Source organism: Gallus gallus, chromosome Z, assembly GCF_016699485.2.
Source record: "Gallus gallus isolate bGalGal1 chromosome Z, bGalGal1.mat.broiler.GRCg7b, whole genome shotgun sequence".
Lineage (NCBI taxonomy): Eukaryota > Metazoa > Chordata > Aves > Galliformes > Phasianidae > Gallus > Gallus gallus.
The window spans coordinates 44690745-44714251 of record NC_052572.1 but is presented as its reverse complement, the minus strand read 5'-3'; the positions used below and the strand labels follow the sequence as shown (position 1 = coordinate 44714251).

At 39.1% G+C, this 23507-nt stretch overlaps 1 protein-coding gene across 3 annotated transcripts in view; it reads right to left on the bottom strand.

Annotated features, from left to right (window-relative positions):
* Positions 1-2038: 2038 nt before the first annotated feature.
* SYK (spleen associated tyrosine kinase) overlaps positions 2039-23507 on the bottom strand; it is a 51786-nt gene continuing 30317 nt past the window's right edge. For 2 of the 3 annotated variants that reach the window (XM_015280297.4, XM_015280298.4), the window contains exons 7-14: positions 19786-19854; positions 12564-12657; positions 11750-11927; positions 10423-10632; positions 9794-9983; positions 8362-8502; positions 8004-8116; positions 2039-4503 (exon numbers count right to left, since the gene is read on the bottom strand). In XM_015280297.4, coding sequence (XP_015135783.1) covers positions 4431-4503; positions 8004-8116; positions 8362-8502; positions 9794-9983; positions 10423-10632; positions 11750-11927; positions 12564-12657; positions 19786-19854 — 1068 coding nt within the window. In that variant the 3' untranslated portion in view covers positions 2039-4430. The remainder of the gene's footprint in view (positions 4504-8003; positions 8117-8361; positions 8503-9793; positions 9984-10422; positions 10633-11749; positions 11928-12563; positions 12658-19785; positions 19855-23507) is intronic. The other variant, NM_001031430.2, reaches the window with a different exon arrangement.

The following is a 23507-nucleotide window of genomic DNA, read 5'->3' as shown; positions in this document are numbered from 1 at the left end:
CCCTCCCCTCCTTTTCCAGCTCCAAGGCTGGCTGCAGACTTCAGGGTATCAAGGGAGGCTGTATGCCCCACTGACTGCCCGCAGCAGGAGGACTCGGTGCTGAGCCTGGCTACTCCCCAGCACTGCTAGGTCCACCTGCAGGGATGGCCAGGACCAAACATGTCATGCCATAGCTTTGCATTGCACCACGCTGTGCAGCATTGGCACAGTCCTGGGATATGGGTCACAGTGAGTATGAGGTGGTTCTTTTCCCTCCAAGCCTGGGATTGTTTTGCCTCCCGTGCTGTTTTTCTATTTTTCTCCACTATGGTCCTCAGGAATCACGTGGTTCTCCTTCTTTTTTTTTTTTTTTAAATCATTTTCTGCATGATTTACAGTGGTTTTGTCCTCACAAAATGTAAAGCTGCTAATTTTAATTGCAGGCTTAATATCCCTTGTATTCAACACAGCTACAACCTTTTTCCTTTAAAAAAGTATGCGAAATATTCTTGTATGGCCTTAGATGATGTTATATTTGATCTTCAGTCTGTGTCCATTTAATTCCTGATAAGTCCTCTGTCAGTCCACGCCACACTCACACCCTTCCATGTGCCTGTGGGATATACTCTGTAGTGTGCTATCGCAATTTCCCACTTATGGAATCACAGAGAAAGGTTCACAGAGAGCTTCAGAAGGACTTTGCTAATGTCCACAACCAACTACTCACAGTAAAATCATTCACAAACTGTACTCACGTGGAGCTTTGCTTTGCAGCAAGCAGTAAATAGATTAGCAAGCTTGCTGTGCTGTACTGATACAGCAAGAACCAGGACAGGATAGACTGCCAGCAATAGTCATGCAAGTGCATCAGCCTAAAAGCGTTCATGTATTGCCACCTCCTGGTAGGGCCATGTACAGCTGCCTGTGCAGAGGACCTTCTCAAATGCTCACTTTTTTGAACCTGCAGTTCTGGCTGCACTCAATTCAGAGAGAAAAATTATGGATATTTTCCATTATCTGACTAAAAATCCCTGCTCTTCACAATGTTTGAAGCATGTGGAGATGGGTGCATGGATTTTAATGCAATTTGGGTGGTTGTGTATGAAAGATTTGTATAGACTCCTATGCTCTGAAACATACGTTCATACATTTGAGCCCTAAATGACAAAACTGTAAACACACATTTTCATTCAAGGAAAAGCTGGTTTTACATGTTCTCACCTGCTCCTTCTTTGATGGGCCACTTACATCAGTTCCTCCTGCCCTATGCTGCAGTTTGCTAACCCTTAGCTCTCCTGTAACAAATACTTGTGGGACTATCCCGGCAAATGACATTTCTGGTATTAATAATAATAAATTAATAATAATAAATCCACACTACCAAAAAGACAAAAGCTCCTTCATAACATGACTATGGATAGTGCAGTCCACCAGACTTGCGGACATGTCCATGAGACAGTGTTTCCCATGAGAGGGAGTCTTTAAGTACCTGCTGGAGGAGCTGTCTACCTTTCAGCCTCTATTATTATTCAGACTCAGATTCAGTCACATCCAGTCCTTTGCTTTCCTGAGAATTTGACCCTGCAGCAAAAGCTAAATCAAAGAGTAAGATCTCTCCGTATAAATTTCAGAACTCCAAAACAGTTGCCTCCACTTCTAACAGAGTCTAAATGTGTATAATGTCCCATTAAACTGCATGGCTGATACCTGGCATAGTGCAGAAATCCCTGGATAGCTGATGTGCTTCACCGACTGCCAACACCTCTAACTTCCCAGATCCAGCACCATGTCACTGAAAAGCAGTGTCTTGGAAAGGCTTAGGTGTAAAAACAACAATGCATACTTTAAGGATTTGGGGGAATTAGCGGGTTTATGTGTTCTGCCAGGTGCCACTCAGTGCCAATAAGGAAGTCTTGAGTCTTCCACAACAATCACAGTAATTCAGTAAATATACAAGCTTTGCACATTAGCAGCAAATTCAGAAATTTGAATAATTCTTGTTAAAACAATGTATTTTCTAAAACAATGCATTTAATCTCAATTTAAAAACTTAATCCAGTTATTTCACAATATTTTTTATTCTTAATATAATTACAGAATAGTGAAGCTAAAAACAGTTAAGTAAGACTAGAAAGAGACATCTGCTGCAAAGAGAGGGGGAGAACTATTTCTCCAGTTTTCTTTAGCTTTCTTGTATTTGGTAGAACTTAAACACACGCATATATTGCAGGGAAATAGTGCTGTCACTCACTAGATGTACAATTGGTTTTGATTTCTGCAACTGTTTTACAACTGATATCCCCATGAATGTACTAATTGCACATTAGAGCTTGACAGTTTATCTGCAACAGGGATAATGCTAAAAAATGGCTATATATAATCACAAGCAACATCTACACAAGCAGTTCTTGTAGAAAAATGTTTGTTAAAAATAAATCAAAAAATGAAATCAGCATCAATGTAAGTCATGTCTGAATCATGTTTAAAACATGACCTGTAACACTCAGTATCTTTCAGTAGCATGTACTTTCTGAAGTATCCTGCACTGGATTCCCAGAAGTTAAACTACCAAAATCACCTGGCTTTTATTTTAAAATAAACTATTCAATTAGTATCAAGAAACACACTGCTTCACAGTAAATCCAACATTGTTATAGCTGTATTTTATACATATTATTTCACTGTCTCAGTGCAACTGCCCCAAAAATATCACTGTGTTGCTAAGAATATCCTGTTCACATAACAAGTAAAAACACGTTTCAAACATTTGTATGCAATAGGTATATCTAACTCTAAATCTTACTTTTCATATTTCTCTAAAATCTCTGTGTATAGTAGATTCCTGAAATATACACAGGTGCCTGTCAAGTTCCCTGCTTGTGGGAAACACACAAGAAGAAATTTTGATTTCTAGAATATTTAAAATGAGATTGGACAAAAATACATACAAGTAAAAACTGGGGACAGAAGTTGATTACATATCACTGCTATACCTACACAATACTGGAAACTCTGCTTGGAGCATCATGAAAAATGTGGTAAGACAGACACCTTTTTCTGAGATGTTCACAAGGATTAATAGTACTAACATATAGGAGAGGGCAAAAGTAAAGTGAATATCCATGAGCCTATTTCAGAATATTTGAGCTGGGAGTGAAACTGAGCTTCAGAAGTTATAAGCTGCGGTGAATAACCACAGGTGCTTTTGAAGAAAGGTTTAGAAAAAGAAATGGCTGCTGCTTAAAATACAACACAAGAAGCTTTGGTATATCCAAAGAGATACATGGAAAAGATAAATCTAGAGAAGGCTGAAACAACATGAAGGGAAGTTGCTGCTCCTTCAACTTTCAAAGCACAATTGTCTTTTCAGGAACTGCAGTGATGAACTTCAGGTTAAAAGACAGAGTAATTGCCTTAGGTGCTGATACCTTTTGTCCCAAGGTCAGAGCAAGCCCTTGAATTCCCTGGTTTCACCATTAATAAAGTGAATTCCATGTTGGGGATTCCACAAGAGGTGACAAAAGAGAGAAGCTGGTAACACCTAATGGAGTTGATGATTCCTTTTTTTTTCTACGTTTTAGAAATTCACATCTCCCAGCTCCTGACTGCAAATGTTACTAACAAGAAGAATACTATTTGGTTATAAAGTGATGGGGGTAAAATCAAACACACTGTCAGTCAAAGTGACTGACACTGTCAATAGTGATTTTTTTTTTTAACAGTGAAAAATCATAGAATCATAGAATCATAGAATCGCTAAGGTTGGAAAAGACCCACAGGATCATCCAGTCCAACCATTCACCCTTCACCAATGGTTCTCGCTAAACCATGTCCCTCAACACAACATCCAAACGCTCTTTGAACACCACCAGGGTCGGTGACTCCACCACCTCTCTGGGCAGCCCATTCCAGTGCCTGACCACCCTCTCAGAGAAGTAGTATTTCCTAATGTCCAGCCTGAATCTTCCCTGGCGCAGCTTGAAGCCATTCCCTCTAGTCCTAAAAAAAAATGTTTATGCTATTCTTTCTCAAATAGGGAGAAGGCTGGAATGACACAATTTGAGAGCTAAGAATATGAACAACAAAAATTTAAATCCCCATCTGCACTCAAATACATAAGAGGAAGAGGGCTGAAAGACTTTAAATAGGTTCATGACAGAAGAATGTAAAGACAATAAAGCTGTAAATAAAATGGAATGTAATGGCAGTCTATGCATCTGCACTTATGTTGTGCTGCTCTACTTCAGAGCTTGGTACTCCACAAGAAAGCCAGAAAAAACCAAAACAAACAAACAAACAAAAAAACGCAACCTCACACACAGGGCTTAGCTCTTCACTTTGGTGAAGAGCTCTTCACTATGGTGAAGGTGACAGTACAAAAATATGTCACTTAGTTTCAGAATCTGAACTGCTTCTCTTTGCTGAAGAAAGGCAAGCTGCTGTTCACACTGTTAGTGGGAAATGTCGTAATAGTAGTTCCGTAATCGCAGCTCCACGGCAACGAATCCTGGTCGGTCATCAACACTGTGAAAACATGAGAAGTATCACCACACAGGACTGAGAAAGCTGAAGAGGTACGTGGGCCCTGCAATAGCTGGGACTTCACAGCAGTGACAACTCCTAGAGGCTGCTACAGTATTTTACGGCTACCAAAACATTGCTACAAAACAAACACCAAGAGGTTAATATCACTGCAGAGCATTCAGTCAGTGGCTTTATTGTCATTGAAGTTATTTTGTGGTTGTGGAAGGTACTATAAGAAACAGTAAATCAATCTCAATTAATTTGCTAATTCTTTTACTTCAGCAATAACTTAGAGAAAAGAATACTTATAATGCATTAGCTTCCTTATAATGAGTTCTACGACCATACAGACAAGCTGTGTGCCATTAAGAATAGCCTCTACAAATACTACATGGCTGTACTGTCTTGATTTCCTCTATATCTCACCTGTTTTGATTTAGGAGAATATGATTAGGCTGACAAGAAGTTGTTACAATAACATGTTACGTATTGAGATAGCTGCACTGCGTAAGTTGAACTTTTTTTTTTCCAAGGTTTTTTCTTTTCCTTTCAAATATTTCGAATATTTGAGTACAAACAAATAATAGGCAATACGCTTTACAGTATATTTACTAAACATAATGAAAATGATCCTGGTTCACTCTACAACTGCTACTACATTGTTGTAGTACAAAAAAAAAAAAAAAAAAAAGAAAGGGCAGAAATTATTTAATGGTTCCATGCTTTTTCTAGAATACTAAATGTAATAAAGCTAACAAAGAAGCAAGGTAGAAATGACGTAGATCTTGAAATGGAACCTAAAGATCTTTAGTGAATATATTATTCACATATTCTCCAGACAGTGAATTAGAAGAGTAAGCTACATTACAGTGGACTTTTCTTTGCTTTCTGGAAACCTTTCTACAGCTAAAGATAACTTCAACAAAGGAGCTCCTCTCCCAGTCTTTACTTCAATTTGGAATTGCTCCTGACATAGATGCAGCACTCTGCATCTGGCCTTGTCGATCCTCATTAGGTTCACGTGCGCTCTCTTTTCAAGCCTGTCCAGGTCCCTCTGGATGGTATCCCTCCCTTCTATTGCAACAACCACACCACTCAGCTTGGTGTCAACTGCAAACTTGCTGAGAGTACACTCAATCCCACTATCTAAGTCACTGACGAAAATATTAAAGAGCATTGGTCCCAAGATGGACCCTTGGAGGCACCGTTCATCACCAGCCTCCACCTGGACAGAGAGCTGTTGACTGTAACTCTCTGGCTACGGCCATCCTGCCAATTCCTTATACACTGAATAGGTCACCTTTCAATTCAGATATAACAGCATAATGTGGGACCACATCATAGGCTTTACTCTAGATGTATGACATTGCTTGGTCTCTCCTTGTCCACTTATGCAGTCACTTCATCATAGAAGGCTACCAGATTGGTCGGGCACAATTTGTCCATGGTGAAGCCATGCTGGCTGTCTCAGATCAATTCCTTATCTTGCATGCTCCTTAATATAGTTTCCATGAGAATCTGTTCCATGATTTTCCTAAGTACAGACATGAGGCTTACCGATCTGTAGTTCCCTGGATCTTCCTTTTCATCCTTCTTAAAAATGGAAGAAATGTTTTCATTTTTTCTAGTTACTGGGACTTCAACTGACAGTTATAACTTTTCAAACATGATAAGAGTCACTTGGCAACTACACTGCCCAATTACTTCAAGACCATGAGATGCATGTCATTGGTTCCCACAGACTTCTACATGTTCTATTTCATCAGGTGGTCTTGAACTTGTTCTTTTCTTATACTGGGAGGTATTCTACTCCTCCAACCCCTACCTAGAAGTTCAGGGACTTGTGAAACGTTGGAATCCTGACTGCCAGTAAAGGCTGAGGCACAGAACTTGAGTACCTCAGCCTGATGGCCTGTAGTAGACCCCAACCACCAGGTGCCCTTCATTGATCTGGTCCCTAATTTTAACCCACAAGGTCACAATCTGGTCATGGCTGTTTCTCAGCTCTTCACAGTCTATCCCACCATTCCTACTTTGCCTGTTCCTTCTAAAAACCTTGTAACCCTCAATCATAGTGTCCTCACAGTGCAATTCACCTTGTTTGCATGATAGCAATTAGGCCATAGTTTTCAAATTGCACCACAGTTTCCATCCCCTCTTGCTTATTTCCCCTGCTGCACGCACTGATGTAGAGGCACTTCAGCTGGGCTATTGGCTGCACTATTTTCCTGGAGAAGCCCTACAAAAATTCTCTGGGACAAATCTAAGGCTTTTCCCTGCTGCTTCCTAAAGTGATGGTGTTCCCTGGCTCAGCTCTGTTGCTCAGAAGTACATACCTTCCCCAGCTGAATCTAGATTGAAGCTCTCCTAATACATCTATTAAGTTTGCCGTCCAGAATGCTATAACCCCATCTGGTCAGTTGCATCCCATCCAACATAAACATGTCTGGTCTCTTGAAGGTGCATCCAAAGATCACAGAACCCAAAGTGTGGCACCAGCCAGGCAAACATCTATTCAACTGAGCTTTTTGCCTCTCCTCCGGTGTCCCAGTTGCCAGGCAGAAGAGAGGAAAACACTACCTTCCCAAACCCTTCAATGTCCTTCTGAGAGACATAAACTCTCTTTTGATATTTTGTAATCTCACTGCAGCCTCATGTGACCCTACTTGAAAGCATAGAGATGGGTAATAATACTCTAGCTTTAACAGGCATGGTAGCCTCTTTTTGATACAATGAATGTGGGGCCTGGCAGGCAGCAAACCTCTCTAGACAGATGGTACAGGTGACAAATGGGTGCCTCAAGGCCTCCCAGTGATGAGTCTCACTTACTAACATCCTTCATACTGAACCCTGTATCTGTTTGGTAGGGGTGCTCTGGGGGCAAGGGAGAGACCTGTCTTTCTGTTCCGAGCAGTTTCCCTTTTCTTGTGTAGTAGTGCAATCCATCACCTCAGATCTAGATAGTTGTTTACCTTCCCCGCGCAGGTATTTTAAACTTTCACTAATAGGATGTCAATGTGGAATCCAAATTGAGGATATTTAGAAATAACAGAAAAAAAAATCAAAAGATTTAAAAACTGAGACATAAAATGAAAAATTTGACAACAGGACTTTGAAATTTCTGTCCTGGAAATCAAAATGAAACAAAAACATTTCCTTAATTTCAAACTTACTTTTCTAAATACATCAGACTGACATTTTGGTGGAATAAATTGTTTTTGATGGAATAAATTGTTTCTAATGATACACAATTTTTTGTACATTTTTGCTTAAGCAAAAATAGATCATCTGTGCAAAATCAGATTCCTGCACTATACTCACTACCTCACACTGTTCTCATTTGAAAGCACAACCGACTCCTTCCTTGGCAGTTTGTTTGTAAGCTGAAATCTAGCTGATACAAGATGCTTTGAAATATTCTTATTTCATGCTTCCTAGCTACCAACCATGTAGATTAAAATATACTGCTATTAAAAGAGAGAGTACCAGACCACACTCACTTGTATGTCCAACATAATTTCATTAAGTCATAGACTTCCACTGGACAGGCTTCAGGACATTCCATTCGTTCTCCTCTTTCAATCATCTGTGCAACTTCACCACCTTTCATTCCCTGGAATAGGATGATCAGAGCAGTCTTCTGAGTTGCAAATGATTACAACACATGTTAGTATAGTATTAAACAAAGAGAAGTCTGGAGTTGAACTGGGGGCTGTCCCTCGACTTGTCTGTTACAACAAATCAGTTCTAAGGCCTTATTTGACCTGTAGCAACCCTTCCAGGCAGGAAAAGAAAGGTGATGGTTTGAATTTGCTCTACATTTTTATAGTAAAAGAACTGCCAGATAGAATTACTCACTTTATAGGGCTTTTGCCCATAAGAGAAAGCTTCCCACATTAAAACTCCAAAGCTCCAGACATCACTTTTGCTGGAAAACTTGTAGAAATTCATACATTCTGGAGCATACCACTTGACTGGCCATTTTCCATGACTTTGTGCCTAAAGTAAGGAATAACAGAAAATAAAAGAAGCAGACTTGAGACAGTAGCAAGTAATAAACAACATTCATATTCACAGAAGCCAATTTAATTTGGATTTTCATGTGTTCATACTACGTGTTTCTGATACAGCTTGACTTAGAGAAATTGGCAGCAGCTTCTTCAATACTGTTATAAAATTGTTCCTAATCTCCCAAATTCAAATAAAGCATTGGAATTAATGCTATGGTAAAGCAAAGCATAGTTAAAGGACCTAACATCATGTTTGTTAAGCTCTGTCAAAAAAAGATTTTTCAGCTCTTACAGAAGAGGCACCAACTCAGCCAGAAGGAGTCTTGAGCCTTATTTTCAGATTAAGTCAATGCTTTATTTCAAAGCACAGCAACTGCTTTGTGACAAACTGCAATTTGATGAAATTATGCTGTAATGTGCTACAAAATTGCAAGCATCAAATCATAGTGGCACAGTGCTAAATCTATTGAGATAACCCCGTAGCATTTTGTGCAGTTGTAAACAGAAGGAGCCTTTGATACCAGATCTCAGCCCCCTGACAAACTAGGCAAGTTGGAAGTGATTTAAGATGCTGCTGCCTTTTCTAGCAGCAGTTACTGTTCCCATAGGAAGGTCATCAGGAGGGAGTATGTGCTTGCTCCTCTGCAGTGTTTCACGGTCTGGCTTATTGGTTTTAAACAACTGATGAAGGGAAAAGCAGCAGGATGAAATAATTTTAACTGTAAGAGCAATATATAGGAAAAGAAGATGCATACGCGATTAGAGGCTTTGACTCCCCAGGATATATTGGCACTTATTTTCATCTCTTGCTGCACAAAGACTGTGGTAATTTAAAATCCAGCTGAACAAAGTTTACCTAGGTCAAATGATTATTTACCACCTGTACCCCTTCAACAAACTCCCCAAATCTGATTCTGTTATTTAGTTAGACAGTTTGCCAGCCTGTATTTTCCTTTGACATGATGTATACCAAGTGCTAAATTAGTATTTGTAACAAAGATAGTTTCAACTTTTATGGAAGGAAGTATCTCATTTCCACAGCAAATTTCAATCTCCTAATGGCAAATAACCAAATAAGGGACTAGCTTTTCCCTCCGTATTCATCTCTAAACTGTGATTAAACATTTTGAAAATTCATGACTACTACTAGCAGGCTATAAAATAATTAGTGTGCATAGTATTTCTTACTTTCAACTTTTAAACACAACTATTCTTAAATAAATAAATAATCTTCTTAGGCTAAATTAGTAAACAGCTTTGGCAACTTGTGCAAATCTTACCTTGTAATAATTTTCATCAGCACTAAGAGCCTTAGATAGTCCGAAGTCACTGATTTTGGCATAATGCTGGGTGACTAATAGCACGTTCCTTGCAGCCAGATCCCTATGTACAAAGTTATTCTCCTCCAGATATTTCATTCCCATGGAAACCTGATGTACCAGCTCTGTTATATTCTTTTCTGTGACGTGCCTGAAAATCATAATTGAATCTTTAAGAGGTCAGTAGTTCATTGTCATCATTTTTCAAGGAGTTCAAACACAAACTTGCACAATGGACTTCCTCATATATTAGTAACACGATCCATTTATGTTTAGCTAAGATTTAATTAGAACAGGTAGCATAAGAATGTCTTGATTCTATCAATAAATTGTGATCATATCCATACACTGAAGAACATCTGAAAATTCTTTCTTTTATTCAAAATGCACTATTTTACAACAAATATTTGACATTTAGGAGACATTTGCAATATAATTATGTCCCAGTGAAGATTATCTACAATAGCTAATTATTACACAAATTACATTTCAAAGTAAAATGTCCTAAAATTTTAAGATAAAAAGACTTTTCTCTTGCCTTTTCCACCTCTTTGGATAAATACTATGAAATGGAATCAAAGCTTACACACCTATTTTTTTGCAAAAACTTGTTCAGTGGCCCAAGTTCAGCCATTTCCATTACTAACATCCAGGCCTCTGCTTCACATATACCTATCATTCGGACAATATATGGATTGTCCAGTTGCTGCATTACATTTGCTTCTCTCAGTAACTCATCCTTTATGGCTGGATCATTGCTCTCGTTCTTAAGAATTTTTACAGCCACTGGCTTGGCCCCCCTGCAAAAGAGAATCCCCTGGAATTAGTTGCTGAAAAATCTGCATGTAAATGTATACAATCTCCAAGTGATGCTTCTGCATACATAGTTCAAACTGTGACAAAAGACAGAACTGAATACTTGGACAGGAAAGAATCTGACTGCAATGGGAACAACTCTCTACAAAATGATCAGGAGACAGATAAGCAAAAGAAATAAAATGGAGAGAATGAAAATTAGAAGTAATCATTAAAAAAATCATTAAAAAATCTAAACAAGTCTGAAAACAAAGGCACTGAACAAAATTATCTTGCCCATTCTGACTAGTCTTAACTAACAAAAGTGAAAAGATTTCCAAAAAGGTACCTTTTATGGTGAGAGTCCCCAGAGGAAAAGCTGTAAGGGCTTTCTCAGCACTGATGTGTTTTGGACCTGAGACATTGTAGCACTGCAAATACCCAAGGCAGTGCTCTGACCTGCTGAGAAACTAAGTCTGCTCCTGCCACCATGCACACGCACGTGAAAAAGTCACCGGTGAGATGACAAAACTCAAATGTGAATAACTACTGATAAACAAGACTACAGCCCTTCAAGTCTCCTCAGACAATACTGGAAAATGAAAATTCCTCCTTGATTCTGAAAATCTGGGTTACAGAACTGCCTCCAGCTTTCACTGGTGAAAGCATATACATAATCAGCGCATGCATTTAAGCAACATACTGCTAACAGTTTACCATGAAAAAGCATGAATAGTCGGGTGACCTGACTTTTGTCAGCATAAACAAGGTCTGTTCCTACTGTAATTCCATGATAAGAGAGGCCACAACATTTTCTGTCTGCTTGAAAATCAATGTTGCAGCTTCATAAAACAGGTACTCATCATACTTATTTTAGGTGAAAATCCATTTGCTACAGGTAAGCTGTACAGGGCTCTTTACACTATCTCTCACAGAGAGACTATGCAGACCAGTAACACGAATGCCCACACAATGTCTGGAGAAAGGCACAGAGCTTCTCACTCTACTGTAACTGACTGCAGAGTCATAGAATCATAGGAGGCACTTCCCCACTTTGAAGACAAAAGTAACAGCTGGGCAGTGACTATGCTGCACTTCCTGAAAACAGAAGGAAACACTTACTTTTTCATCTTATAGAACCCTTTCTTTACAGTACCAAAGTTTCCAGAGCCAAGTTCTCCTTCCTCCAGGGTTAACAATTTCCTGTCGAGAGTGACATTTTTTGGTTTAATTTCATCTGGATCAGCATATGGACTTTCATAAACCTCAGTGTCCATGGGTAAGGCCTCTCTCTGATCACCTGCAGTTCAATGAATAAACAAATTAGAGATTATGTGAGACTATTTTGCTCCACAGGTGCTATATTCAACAAATCCATGCTCAGGATTAACTGCTGCATCTTTGTGTTTGCCTTAAGAGAGCACTGTAAAGAAACCTCATACAGTCCGGCTACACGCACTTCAGAATATTCTCAAAAAGAATGACTTTTATCTGGTGACATCTTCTAACTGCTGAGCAATTGCTTATTGTGAAACAAGGATGTTCCTTGACAGAAGGAAGGTTAAAGATATGCTCTTCTCCTTAGCACTTCCTGTTAGCGCTCAGTTCTTCACTCCAATTGCAGTATTTGCAGCTTTCGTAAAGCCTCGGCATCAGACTGGCAGTGTGGATTCAGTGAGGCATAATCCTCTTTATGAAGGGCAAGGATGCAGCTTTTAGAGTCAAGGAGGTAATAATCCACCACTTCCACATGGAAAAAGGATTCCTGTTAAATCACTTTTATTATAGACACTGACATCAGGCTTGAGCTGTGGCAGTGAAATACCAATAAGCAACATGACATAAAATACAAGCAAGTAAAGAAGAAATATGGGTTGTGGTAAGAGCTCTGGAATAAAGAGAAAAGGTGGTATTCATGTAATAAATTACTGCTTACCTTTCTCTGCTCCTATTAGACCTCTTGCCCTTTGCAGTACATAAGGATTAAAAGGTGTTTGGTCATCAGATGGGGCACCAATAGGTGTCTGGAGCTGTAGCACACAAATAGAATTTTTAAACCAAGCAACACGTAGTAAGTTAAAAACTTTTTTTTTTCCCCAGAAGATTATGACATGATTGCAAGAGAAACACAGGTGAGAATCACGAGAATCACAAGAGTAAGACAGAGATCAAAAAAAGCTTATTTAATTATTGAGGCTATTGCTTGAGTAAATATGCAGGCCAAATAACACATACATTGCTGCATCTCAAGAAGTTACAAGAAATATTTCAAAACATTTAATCTGCGAGAAGTAACTGAAATGGTCATGCACAAATCTTATCCTGCAGCTGTTAAATTTACATGCAGTTTTAAATCTGCCATGTAACATTATAAATCTTATTTCCCTCTGATTTGTCCTTCTTCCCCCTCCAAGTTATCTCTCACCATATCTGGGCCATAGAGAAATTGCCACTACTAATGAAAAAAAAAAAAAAAAACATAAAACAACTTTACCCTGTTTATCTTGTGGATGTTACAAAGTAACTCCAATTGAAAGAAACAAAAATAAATTATATTAGTAAGTTTGTATAACTGAACATCATAGAGTATACCTGACCGATATTATATTTGAACAACTGATTCAAATACATCTGCCTTTATTCTTTTATCAGGGTAATACGATGAAGTACATAAGTGATCGTAGCAGAAGAAATGCTCATTCTAGAGTTCTTGCTTGAAGGATGAATCTCACACAATAAGGAACAGAATAGTGAAATTTATAACCTGTTCTATTTTATTTGTGAACTGGAAGAGAACAGTTCTAAGAACATAAGTACTTCAGTACTTCAACTTCTTTCACAGTGTAAAAACTTTAGTGATGAACAATCTCATGCTCCCCAAAGGAATGCTTCAAAAACATAAATTCAGACATCAGTAAGGGTTTGCTCAGTTCTCATAAGAAATACAAATATACTGTATTTGCAAAAACCTGAATATGGCTATTTTTCAAATATCCAAGTATTTATTTATTTATTTGTTTGTTTTTAATAGCTGGAGCTTTCTGTGGCATAAGTTCCCTCCTGAAGCAGTTGTGATTTTCAAGTAAGGGGAAACAGAGCTTGGGAAATGTCTAGGAGTTAATTATTGCTATTTTATCAATTGGAGAAGCTTTTTGATCCAGGAGTTAGAGAAAATTAAATCATAGGAAGTGATCTGCCCAAGTGGATGAAGCATAAGTGGTTTTGCTACACGGACTTTACAGCAAACCAGAAGCAGGAGACAAACTTTGCAACATTCTGATCTACTGGGATGAGTGTGGTGCCATCAGACACATTTCTGACTTGCCTCATTCCTCCTGTGGAACAGTGTAGAAAAGGCCATTTCCTGTCCAGGAGGCCAAAAGAGTATGAATACAGTTCTGATATAGGTCAGGAATAAAACTGACTAGCCAGCTTCAAGAACAAGGAGAATAATGCCAAGAAACAAGATGCATTCTTTCTCCTAGTCCTAATTCTGTTTTTCTAGTATGGCAAACCTTGCCAAATCTGCAAATTAAAATTTGCACTTCCAAGGCTCAAATCACTCTATTTGAAACACAGGTAACATGCTTTGTTTATAAATAAATAAATAAATATCCCTCAAATTAGATAAATAGTTATAATCATTTCTGAACAGCAAGGCAGAAACTCTTTAAGAAGTTCAATAGGCACTGGACAATCCCTCAGACTTAAAAAACACAGAGGGCTGTCATAGAATAATAGGCTGGTTTAGGTTGGAAGGGAGCTCTAAGATCATCAATTTCCAACCCCCTGCCATAAGCAGGGACACCTCCCTCTAGACCAGGTTGCTCAAAGCCCCATCCAGCCTGGCCTTGAATGCTTCCAGGGATGGACAGTTCATAATCTCACTGGGCTACCTGTTCCAGCATCTCACCACCCTCACAGTAAAGAATGTCTTCCTTATATCTAGTCTCTAAATGTACCCTCTTCAAGTTTAAAACCATTTCCCCTCATCCTGTCACTATCTGCCCTTATAAAAAGTCCCTCCCCAGTTTTCCTGTACGCCCCCTGCAAGTACTGGAAGGCCACTATAAGGTCTCCTTGGAGCCTTCTCTTCTCCTAAGTGAAGAGTCCCAGCACTATCAGCCGGTCCTCACAGGAGAGGTGCTTCAGCTTTCTGATCATCTTTGTGGCCCTCTTCTAGAAGGACCCACTCCAACAGCTCAATGTTCTTCTTGTGTAGGGGGCCCAATACAGCTTGATGTGGTACTCCAGGTGGGGTCTCATGAGAGGAGAGTAGAGGGGCAGAATCACCTCCCTTGACCTGCTGGTCACACTTCTCTTAGTGCAATCCAGGATACTGCTGGCTTTCTGGTCTGCAAGCACACACTGCCAGCTCATGTTGAACCTTTCATCAATCAACACTCCCAAATCCTTCTCCTCAGGGCTGTTCTTGAGCCATTCTCCACCAGATCTGAATCTGTGCTTGAGTTTGCCCCAGTCCAGGTTCAGGATCTTGCTGAACTTCTTCAGGTTGGGACCAGCCCCCCTGTAAAGCCTGTCCAGGTCCCTCTTCCCTCTAAGGTGTCAACTGCAACACTCAGCTTGGTGTTTTCTGTAAACTTGCTGAGAGTGCACCCGATCCCACTGTCCATGACCCCTACAAAGATGTTAAATAACACTGGTCCCAACGCTGATGCCTGGGGAACACCACTCAGCACCCACCTCTACCTGGACACTGAGCTGTTAACTGCAACTCTCTGAATGCAACCACTCAGCCAATTCCGTATCCAGCAAGAGGTCCATCCATTAAATCCATTTTTTTCCAATTTGTCAAGCAGGACGTTATGCAGGACAGTGTCGAATGCTCTGCACAAGTCCAGGTAGATGACAACATTTGATCTTCCTTTATCCACTGATAATGTAACTCCATCGTAAAAGATCACGAAGTTTGTCAGGCATTACTTGCCCTTGGTCAAGCCAAGCTGGTTACCGCCAATCACCTTGTCTTTATTTTCCATGTGCCTTAGTATGTGATTAGGTCTACCTAAGGACCAGAGAAGTAGTTAAATATCCCTGGTTTTGGGCTCAGTGTATGAACTGACATATTTTTCACTAGTGAAAAAACATTGATGTACACCACATTTGTCTCACAAGAAGACAATCAGCTGTGCAGAACAGCTGGTAAAAATTTTCTGATTAAAAGGAGTTAACTCCTTAAATGGAAGTATAGAGACGTTTCTTCTCCTTCGTAATTCAATAGTAAAATGAATCTGAACTAATTTGGTGATCACATTCAGGAACTGCATTAAAAATGAGTGCATTAATTCCCATGCTTGTAAATAAAACTGTAGGTATGAATTGGAGATAGCCCAGTGACATTAAACCTAACAAACTTTTGAATAGATTCTGTCTCAGAAGGCTTCTACTGTTTGAAAAAAGTAATAATGTCTTATATATCATTAGAGCTAGCTTAGTTAACTAATAGTTATATAATTGTGGAATGATATTCCTTATTGTTGCTGTTCAATTAAACAGCTTATCAATGGCTTTTTCATTAATACTTTGGTTTAAACTGCAATTTGATGTTTCAAATGTACCTTTTCAGAGCTCCTACTAGTAACACAGGAATATTGGCTAGCACTCAGAAAACCTCAAATAGCATTCTCAACCTTAGTCCTGCCAATTATGTATTCAGGGCATGTAGCACCCTTCAGTTCTCTGAACAAGTTGTTCGAGCAGAAAGGCCAGAATTTCTCTCTTGCAGTCAAGAGTAGCTGTCTATAAATGGAGGAAGGAGATACTTAACTTTGCATGTATGGTGGTTTGAGTAATAGTACAAAAAAAACCTGCCTTTTTTTTGAACTGTCATTTCAATTCAGAGTCCCTTCTGCCCTATGCTTTAACAGCAGCAAGTTTAATCGTGCAGGTCTTTCTGAGAAAGGGAGCTTTGCCTTAATACAACCAAATTATAGACTAGGGGATTGCTTTCTACATTCTTACCAGAACAGAGAATGAGCAAAACACCTATGGATCTGCTCTTACAGTTAAAATGGAAAGAGGAAAGAGTCTGTCAGAGAAACCCATTAAAAATGGTACATACTATGTGACACCTTATGGTATGCACACTGGTAAACTGTGAAGCAAGGTGTCATTTAGGATGAGAGGTAATGGCTTTAAGTTGTGCTAGGAGAGTTTCAGGTTGGTTATTAGAAACAATTTCTTCCCAGAAGGAGTGGTGAAGCACTGGAATAGGCTGCTCAGGGAGGTGGTGGAATCACTGTCCCTGGAGGTGCTCAAGAAACGTGTGGATGTGGCACTGAGGGATGTGATTAGTGGACATGGGGGGGGATGGGTTGATGGCTGGAATACATAATCTTCTTACAGGTATTTTCTACCCTTAAAGATTCTATGACTCTATGATTTCATTGTCATTTTATGTCCTCATACTAGACCTTTATATCACATGAATGGATTTTTTCAGCTAGTGTTTAATTTTAACTGGTTAAAATTCTCAGATGCACATAGTTAACCTAAACTTGCCACTCCTTCCTTAAATAAGGACTGGCTATACAGATAGAGCAGTCCTGTGCTAACCTAACAATATCCACAATAAGAGGAAAGTAGAGAAGGCAGAGTTTGCACTGAAATGAAGATACTTTCATAGTAGAAGGAATACCGCTTTCTATTTATGGATAAGGCCACAGTAGAATAATCCCTCAGGAGATGTGACAACATCTAGTTCAATGAGATCCACTTACTGTTTGCATTAAAATATGAATTAAACAGCTCAAATTACTCTAAATCTCATTTTTATAGTAAATATTTTTATTTCATAGTAGATATTATATTTATGAAGTTAATCTGTGCAGTAAGTGTTATTTCTTTTCATGTTAATAATTCTGATTTGCAATAACCCAAATATATACGCAGGACCACAAAAGTCATCTTATTTTGCTAAACCAAACTGTGTAGCAAAATGCAGAACAAAGTCCCCAATGAAATTTGCCTGAAACTTAATAGTAGCCACTAGGTGGCAAAAGTTCACTTATAGTCTCATCAGAAAAGAAAATTTTATGAGTAAAGAAGCTGGAAAAAAATGGTTCAGAGCGCTAAAAATACATTCAAATAATCAGTTTGTGAGATAAATGAGTATTTTTTTTAAATCACACAAAACTAACATATTTTTCAAGTCTGAAAAAAATATAACATTGCAAATTTTATATTTTACTATCTGAAGGGTTTTGATGCAAGAAAAACAACTCTAGGTAACCGGGTGTAAAGTTTTAAAGTCAACTTTGTGTTTATCCGTTTTTCTGAACAAAGCCAAATCACAACTCTCTTGTCTAATATATCATAGAATCATAGAATCATAAAATGGCCTGGGTTGAAAGGGACCACAATGATCATCGAGTTTCAACCCCCCTACTATGTGCAGGGCTGCCAACCACTAGACCAGGCTGCCCAGAGACACATCCAGCCTTGCCATGAATGCCTCCAGGGATGGTGCATCTACAACCTCCTTGGGCAAACTGTTCCAGTGCGTCACCACCCTCTGAGTGAAAAACTTCCTCCTAATATCCAACCTAAACCTTCCCTTAGTTTAAAAACATTCCCTCTTGTCCTATCACTATCTACCCTTGTAAACAGTTGTACCCCCTCCTGTTCATATGCTCCCTTCAAGTACTGGCAGGCCACAGTGAGGTCTCCCCGGCACCTGCTCTTCTCCAAGCTAAACAAGCCCAGTTCCCTCCACCTTTCCTCATAGGAGAGGTGCTCCAGCCCTCTGATCATCTTAGTGGCCCTCCTCTGGACCTGCTCCAAGAGCTCCATGTCCTTCCTGTACTGGGGGCCCCAGGCCTGGATGCAGTACTCCAGATGGGGCCTCACAAGAGCTGAGAAGAGGGGGACAATCACCCTCCTCTCCCTGCTTGCCACCCCTTTTTTAATGCAGCCCAGAACACAGTTGGCTTTCTGTGTGGCAAGCGCAAACTGCTAACTCATGTCCAGCTTCTCATTCAGCAGGACTCCCAAGTCCTTCCGCAGGGCTGCTCTCAAGGAGATCTTCCCCCAGTTTGTATAAATACCTGGGATTGACCTGACCTTCCTTCCAATATGATAGTACAGCAATTTTTTCCAGATAGCTTTAGAACATGTCCATATGTTATATATTTAATTTTAAGTGATGACAGAGCACAGAAAATGAGGCAAGGGTCCTATAAGGCCTTGGAGAATACACAGACGTCAACAGCCATTGGTACCTTAATGCAACAGTGAACTGAAGTTATAAAGAAAATATATTTTAATCAGGATTATCAAATACAGTATCAGTAAACCAGATTTTCACTCTGAACAGCACTGTATCTCTAGGGCTTTTTGTGCTGATCATTTTTGTTACAGAGCAAATGGCATTGAATAAACAAACAAACAAATAAACAGCAAAATGAGAGAACACAGAATTTTATGTCCCAGAAAAGGGACATAAAAGTTATTCTTAGCATGAAAAAAAAAAAGCCTGTAATAGCATGCTTCACAAATATACCAACTACTGAACAGCACAATTTTCTGTCCATGGAAGATTTTTACTAGTACCAGACTCTGTCTCCTTTGACTCCCTCACATCTTATCACCGTTCCCATTCTTCTTGATCTTGCAACACCTTACACTTGTTTAAATGTAACTAATTTCAATGCATAACAAGATTTGTGCACAAGTTCTGTAGGAATATATTTTGTGTTATTAACAAGCCTTGTCCCTGAATGTCTTCTATCATAGTTTAGTGAACAAGCCAGTTTTCTAGGAATTACATTTTCCATTAGAAATGTCACTTTGTTTTTTTTAATTGACTACTTTGTGAAATATATTTTATCCCTCATGGTTTTTTTGCAGACATGTTGAGAACAGTTCTAATTCTACATTTTGGGATGTGAAAAGTTACTTAAAAATAGCTCTTGATTTTCAAAACTTCTTTAGAAATTGGTGTAGTTCTATAAAATGAAGGCTGCAATTGTGCAGATGATTTGTAAAGAAGGAGGCTTACAAAACTTTCACAATCTGTTTGTTAGTAGGCAAGACACACATTTAGTAATAGCAAGCAAAAAGGAAAAAGAAGGAGTGAAATTAGCCAAGTGTAAGTCCTTTTAACTCAGTTGATAACCTAAAAAGACTGTATAAAGCACCTTTTTGCTGCCAGCCTTTGGAAAGGTGTACGATTTGAGTCTTGAGATAATTCCACCTCTCGCCCAACTCTAGAAACCACAATGTCAAAGAGGAACAGTAAATGTGCCAGAAAAATTACTAAAGGTATTTTACAAAACACATGTAGTATACAAGAACAAAATACTCCCAACATTTCTCTTGTATGTGCCTGCTAAATGCATCAAATAAATGTAGTATACGAAATCATAGCAATAAAATTGATTTAAAACATATTATTCTTAAACAATCTTGAATCTGTACATATTCCTTAGGGCATATGTTCTGAGAGAAAGCACTATAGCTGAGACCTTAGCAGAAGTGAACAAACTGGAAACACCTGTGATGTTTCACTTTCATCTACCACTGTGTTGGTGCATGTCCGTGTTCCTGCCTGTTCTCTTATAGCCACCACATCCTTTGAAAAATTGCTGCTCCCATGCTGTATTCCGCACCTGATTATTAAAATGCAGGATCTTGCACTTGTTCCTAATGAACTTGTTGTTTTGTGTTTTTTTTTTCTTTTTTTTTTTTTTTTACAAAACTCCTTAATTTAAACTTAATGGCAGTAACCTAAGTAAAAAGAAGTTACACGCTTTCTGCATAAGGGTTTGCAATTTTTCCTTGCTCTTTTCAGGATACAGTTCTGTTTTTACAATCTGAATTCATTTTATTTCAGTCCCTGCATATACAAACACATACACAAGTGGTCATATGTGAGTTACTGGTTTTGCACAAATTTGTTCATGTATGAGAACCTGGCAATATTAATTGAAGTCTCTAAGCTTATTATTTATTACATAAATAGTAATATTAATTTGATTTTTTCAACTTTATATATTTATTTCTCATATCCATTGTGTTTTTTCTTCTGTCATGGCAAGTCTTAAGTATAACAACTACTGGTCAATTCTGAAAATACACGTGTGACCAAGCACCTTTTTGTCAATTACTTGCCAGAGAAATACACATTCAAGGTTGGAAGTGATCTCATAAAATCATATAATCATAGAATCACTCAGGTTGGAAAAGACCTTCAAGATCATCAAATCCAACTGCAACCTAACCATACTACCCTAACTCTAACAACTCTCCGCTACATCATGTCCTTCTGCACCACATCCAAGCGGATTTTAAACACGTTCAGGGATGGTCACTCAACCACCTACTTGGGGAGCTTATTCCAGTGCTTAAAAACCCTTTCTGTAAAGAAGTGTTTCCTGATATTCAACCTGAACTTACCCTGGCACAACTTGATGCTATTTCTGCTCGTCCTGTCACCTGTCACCAGTATGAAGAGACCAACCCCGCTCTTGCTGTAAGCACCTTTCAGATATTGGAAGAGAGCAATAAGGTCTCCCCTCAGCTTCCTCTTCCCCAGACTAAACAGCCCCAGTTCCCTCAGCCTCTCCTCACAGGGCATATTCTCCAAGCCCTTCACAAACCTTGTTGCCCTTCTTTGGACTTGCTCCAGCACCTCAATGGCCCTTCTGTACTGAGGTGCCTAAAATTGAACACAGTACTTGAGGTAAGGCCTCACCAGTGCCAAGTACAGGGGCAGGATTACTTCCCTAGTCCTGCTCACCACACCATTCCTGACACAAGGCAGGATGCCATTGGCCTTCTTGGCCACCTGGGCACACTGATGGCTCATATTCAGCTGACTGTCCATCAGTACACCAAGGTTCCTTTCCGTCAAGCAGCTTTTACAGCCACTCCTCCCCAAGCCTGTAGGTTGCCTGGGGTTGTTCTGACCAAAATGCAGGACCCAACACTTGGCCCTACTGAAACTCATACAGTTTACCTTGGTCCATCGATCCACTCTATCCAGGTCCCTCTGTAGTGCCCTTCTCCTCTCAGGCAGATCAACACTCCCTGCCAGCATGGTGTCGTCTGCAAACTTATTGAGGGTGCACTCAATCCCCTCATCAAGATCATTAATAAAGATGTTAAATAGAATGTTAAATAGAATGTTAAATGTTAAATAGAAGCGGCACCAGTACCAAGCCCTGGGGGACACCACTTGTGACTAGCCGCCAACTGGATTTAACTGATCCAACTGTGACTACTTATAAGCAAGGCATGTAGTCTGGATAAATCACCAAGGCCCCTCATGAGTGGAAAGAAGTAGGCACATATGAGTGGACAGTAATGGATTTTACACTGAAGTGACTGTTAGGCAGGTTCTCTCTTTTCCTTAAAAAAATCCTCAAAAACAAGCCTTCAGGATTTGTTAAGACTGGCTGCTCTTTTGAGTTGATTTATGTTAGGCAAGATTAATCATAGCTTATAAGCAAGTCTTCTACCTTAAAGAGTCATTATTACTGCAATACACTGATGAAGAAGAGAAGAATTTGGCCCATTTACTTTCTTTACACAGTTCAAAACATCCATCAGTGTAGTCAGATATTTTTTTCTTAGTACTGCTTTGAGATATTAAACATTTAAATTAAGATTTTAAAGGATTTTTTCAATTTAATTTCATTTATACTTAAACTCCAGAATTTTCTATGAATAGTCTAATGCTTATGTAGTATTCCTAAACTGAATGTGCTTGCTCTGTCACTATAACTGTATATATACTAGATCATATGCATGTAGCCTGCCTGGTGCGCTTAAACATCCCATTCATACTTGTAAATGGCATAAATCCAAACCTTGGGACATTAAAAAAACAGCACCTATTTTGACCATATAATTCCATTACTTTAAACGGGTGCCTGATTTTCAGAAACAGATATGAATATGATTGCTCATGGGCCCATGGGGACTCAACAGTAAAGTAAATTAAATGGGCTTATTTGAATGAAAATGTTTTTTTTCTGTAATGTGGGACTACATCAACTGTAGAGATCCACCTAGCAAGCTCAAAAACTGGATATATTTTATGTAGTGTCTGTCCCCAGTAAAATTCTGGCATAATGTCAAGTCATGAGGGCCTTTATACTGGCACTAGATTTTACAGCTTCTTATTTGATATTTGGAACTCAGCTTGTCGAACTGTATCTGTTCAGTCAATCTGTAATATTCTTTTTATGACCTTCTACAGACAGTCATATCCTTCTATTGATACTTTCATTTCAAATTGTTTGTTTTCACTGTAAAGTATTTAAGAATTACCAGCTTATGGGTGCAGGTTCTGCTGACAGACTGGTTCTCCGGATTGCTGAGTCACAAATGCCAAGGAAGGGGAACTGTGTAAAACACTTTATGCTCAGATGCATACTCAAAACCAGACATCTCACTACATGGCATTTAAAGCCATTTCCCTATCTGAGAGGACCGGAAACAATCATTTTTGAGAGGTTGTGATAAATGGATAAGTGGCTGTGGAGATTTTAGAGTAGTCAGCTATATATACACAGACTAGGTGGCATAAGAGAAGCAGGCACACAGTGACTTTATGCTCAGCTCTCATCCCAGAGACTGGGATGTTGAAAAAAGGGAATGAAACTTTTTTCATTGAGTGTAATTGAGGGCAATGTGGTAGCTGGAATATAGGCAGGAAGCCTGCAGTCTACTAGAGGCCATCTTGACTATCTTGGCTATCTGTCAAGATAGTGGCATCTCTGCCTCCTGTCTTGTTCTCCTTCTATTTTTTCCTCCTAATTTTGGTTTAAAAATGCCTTTGCCCTTCCGAGGAGCAGCCTCAGATATGTAAGGATAATATGTAACAACTTCGTAGGGCTCAGTCTGGAAAAGACAG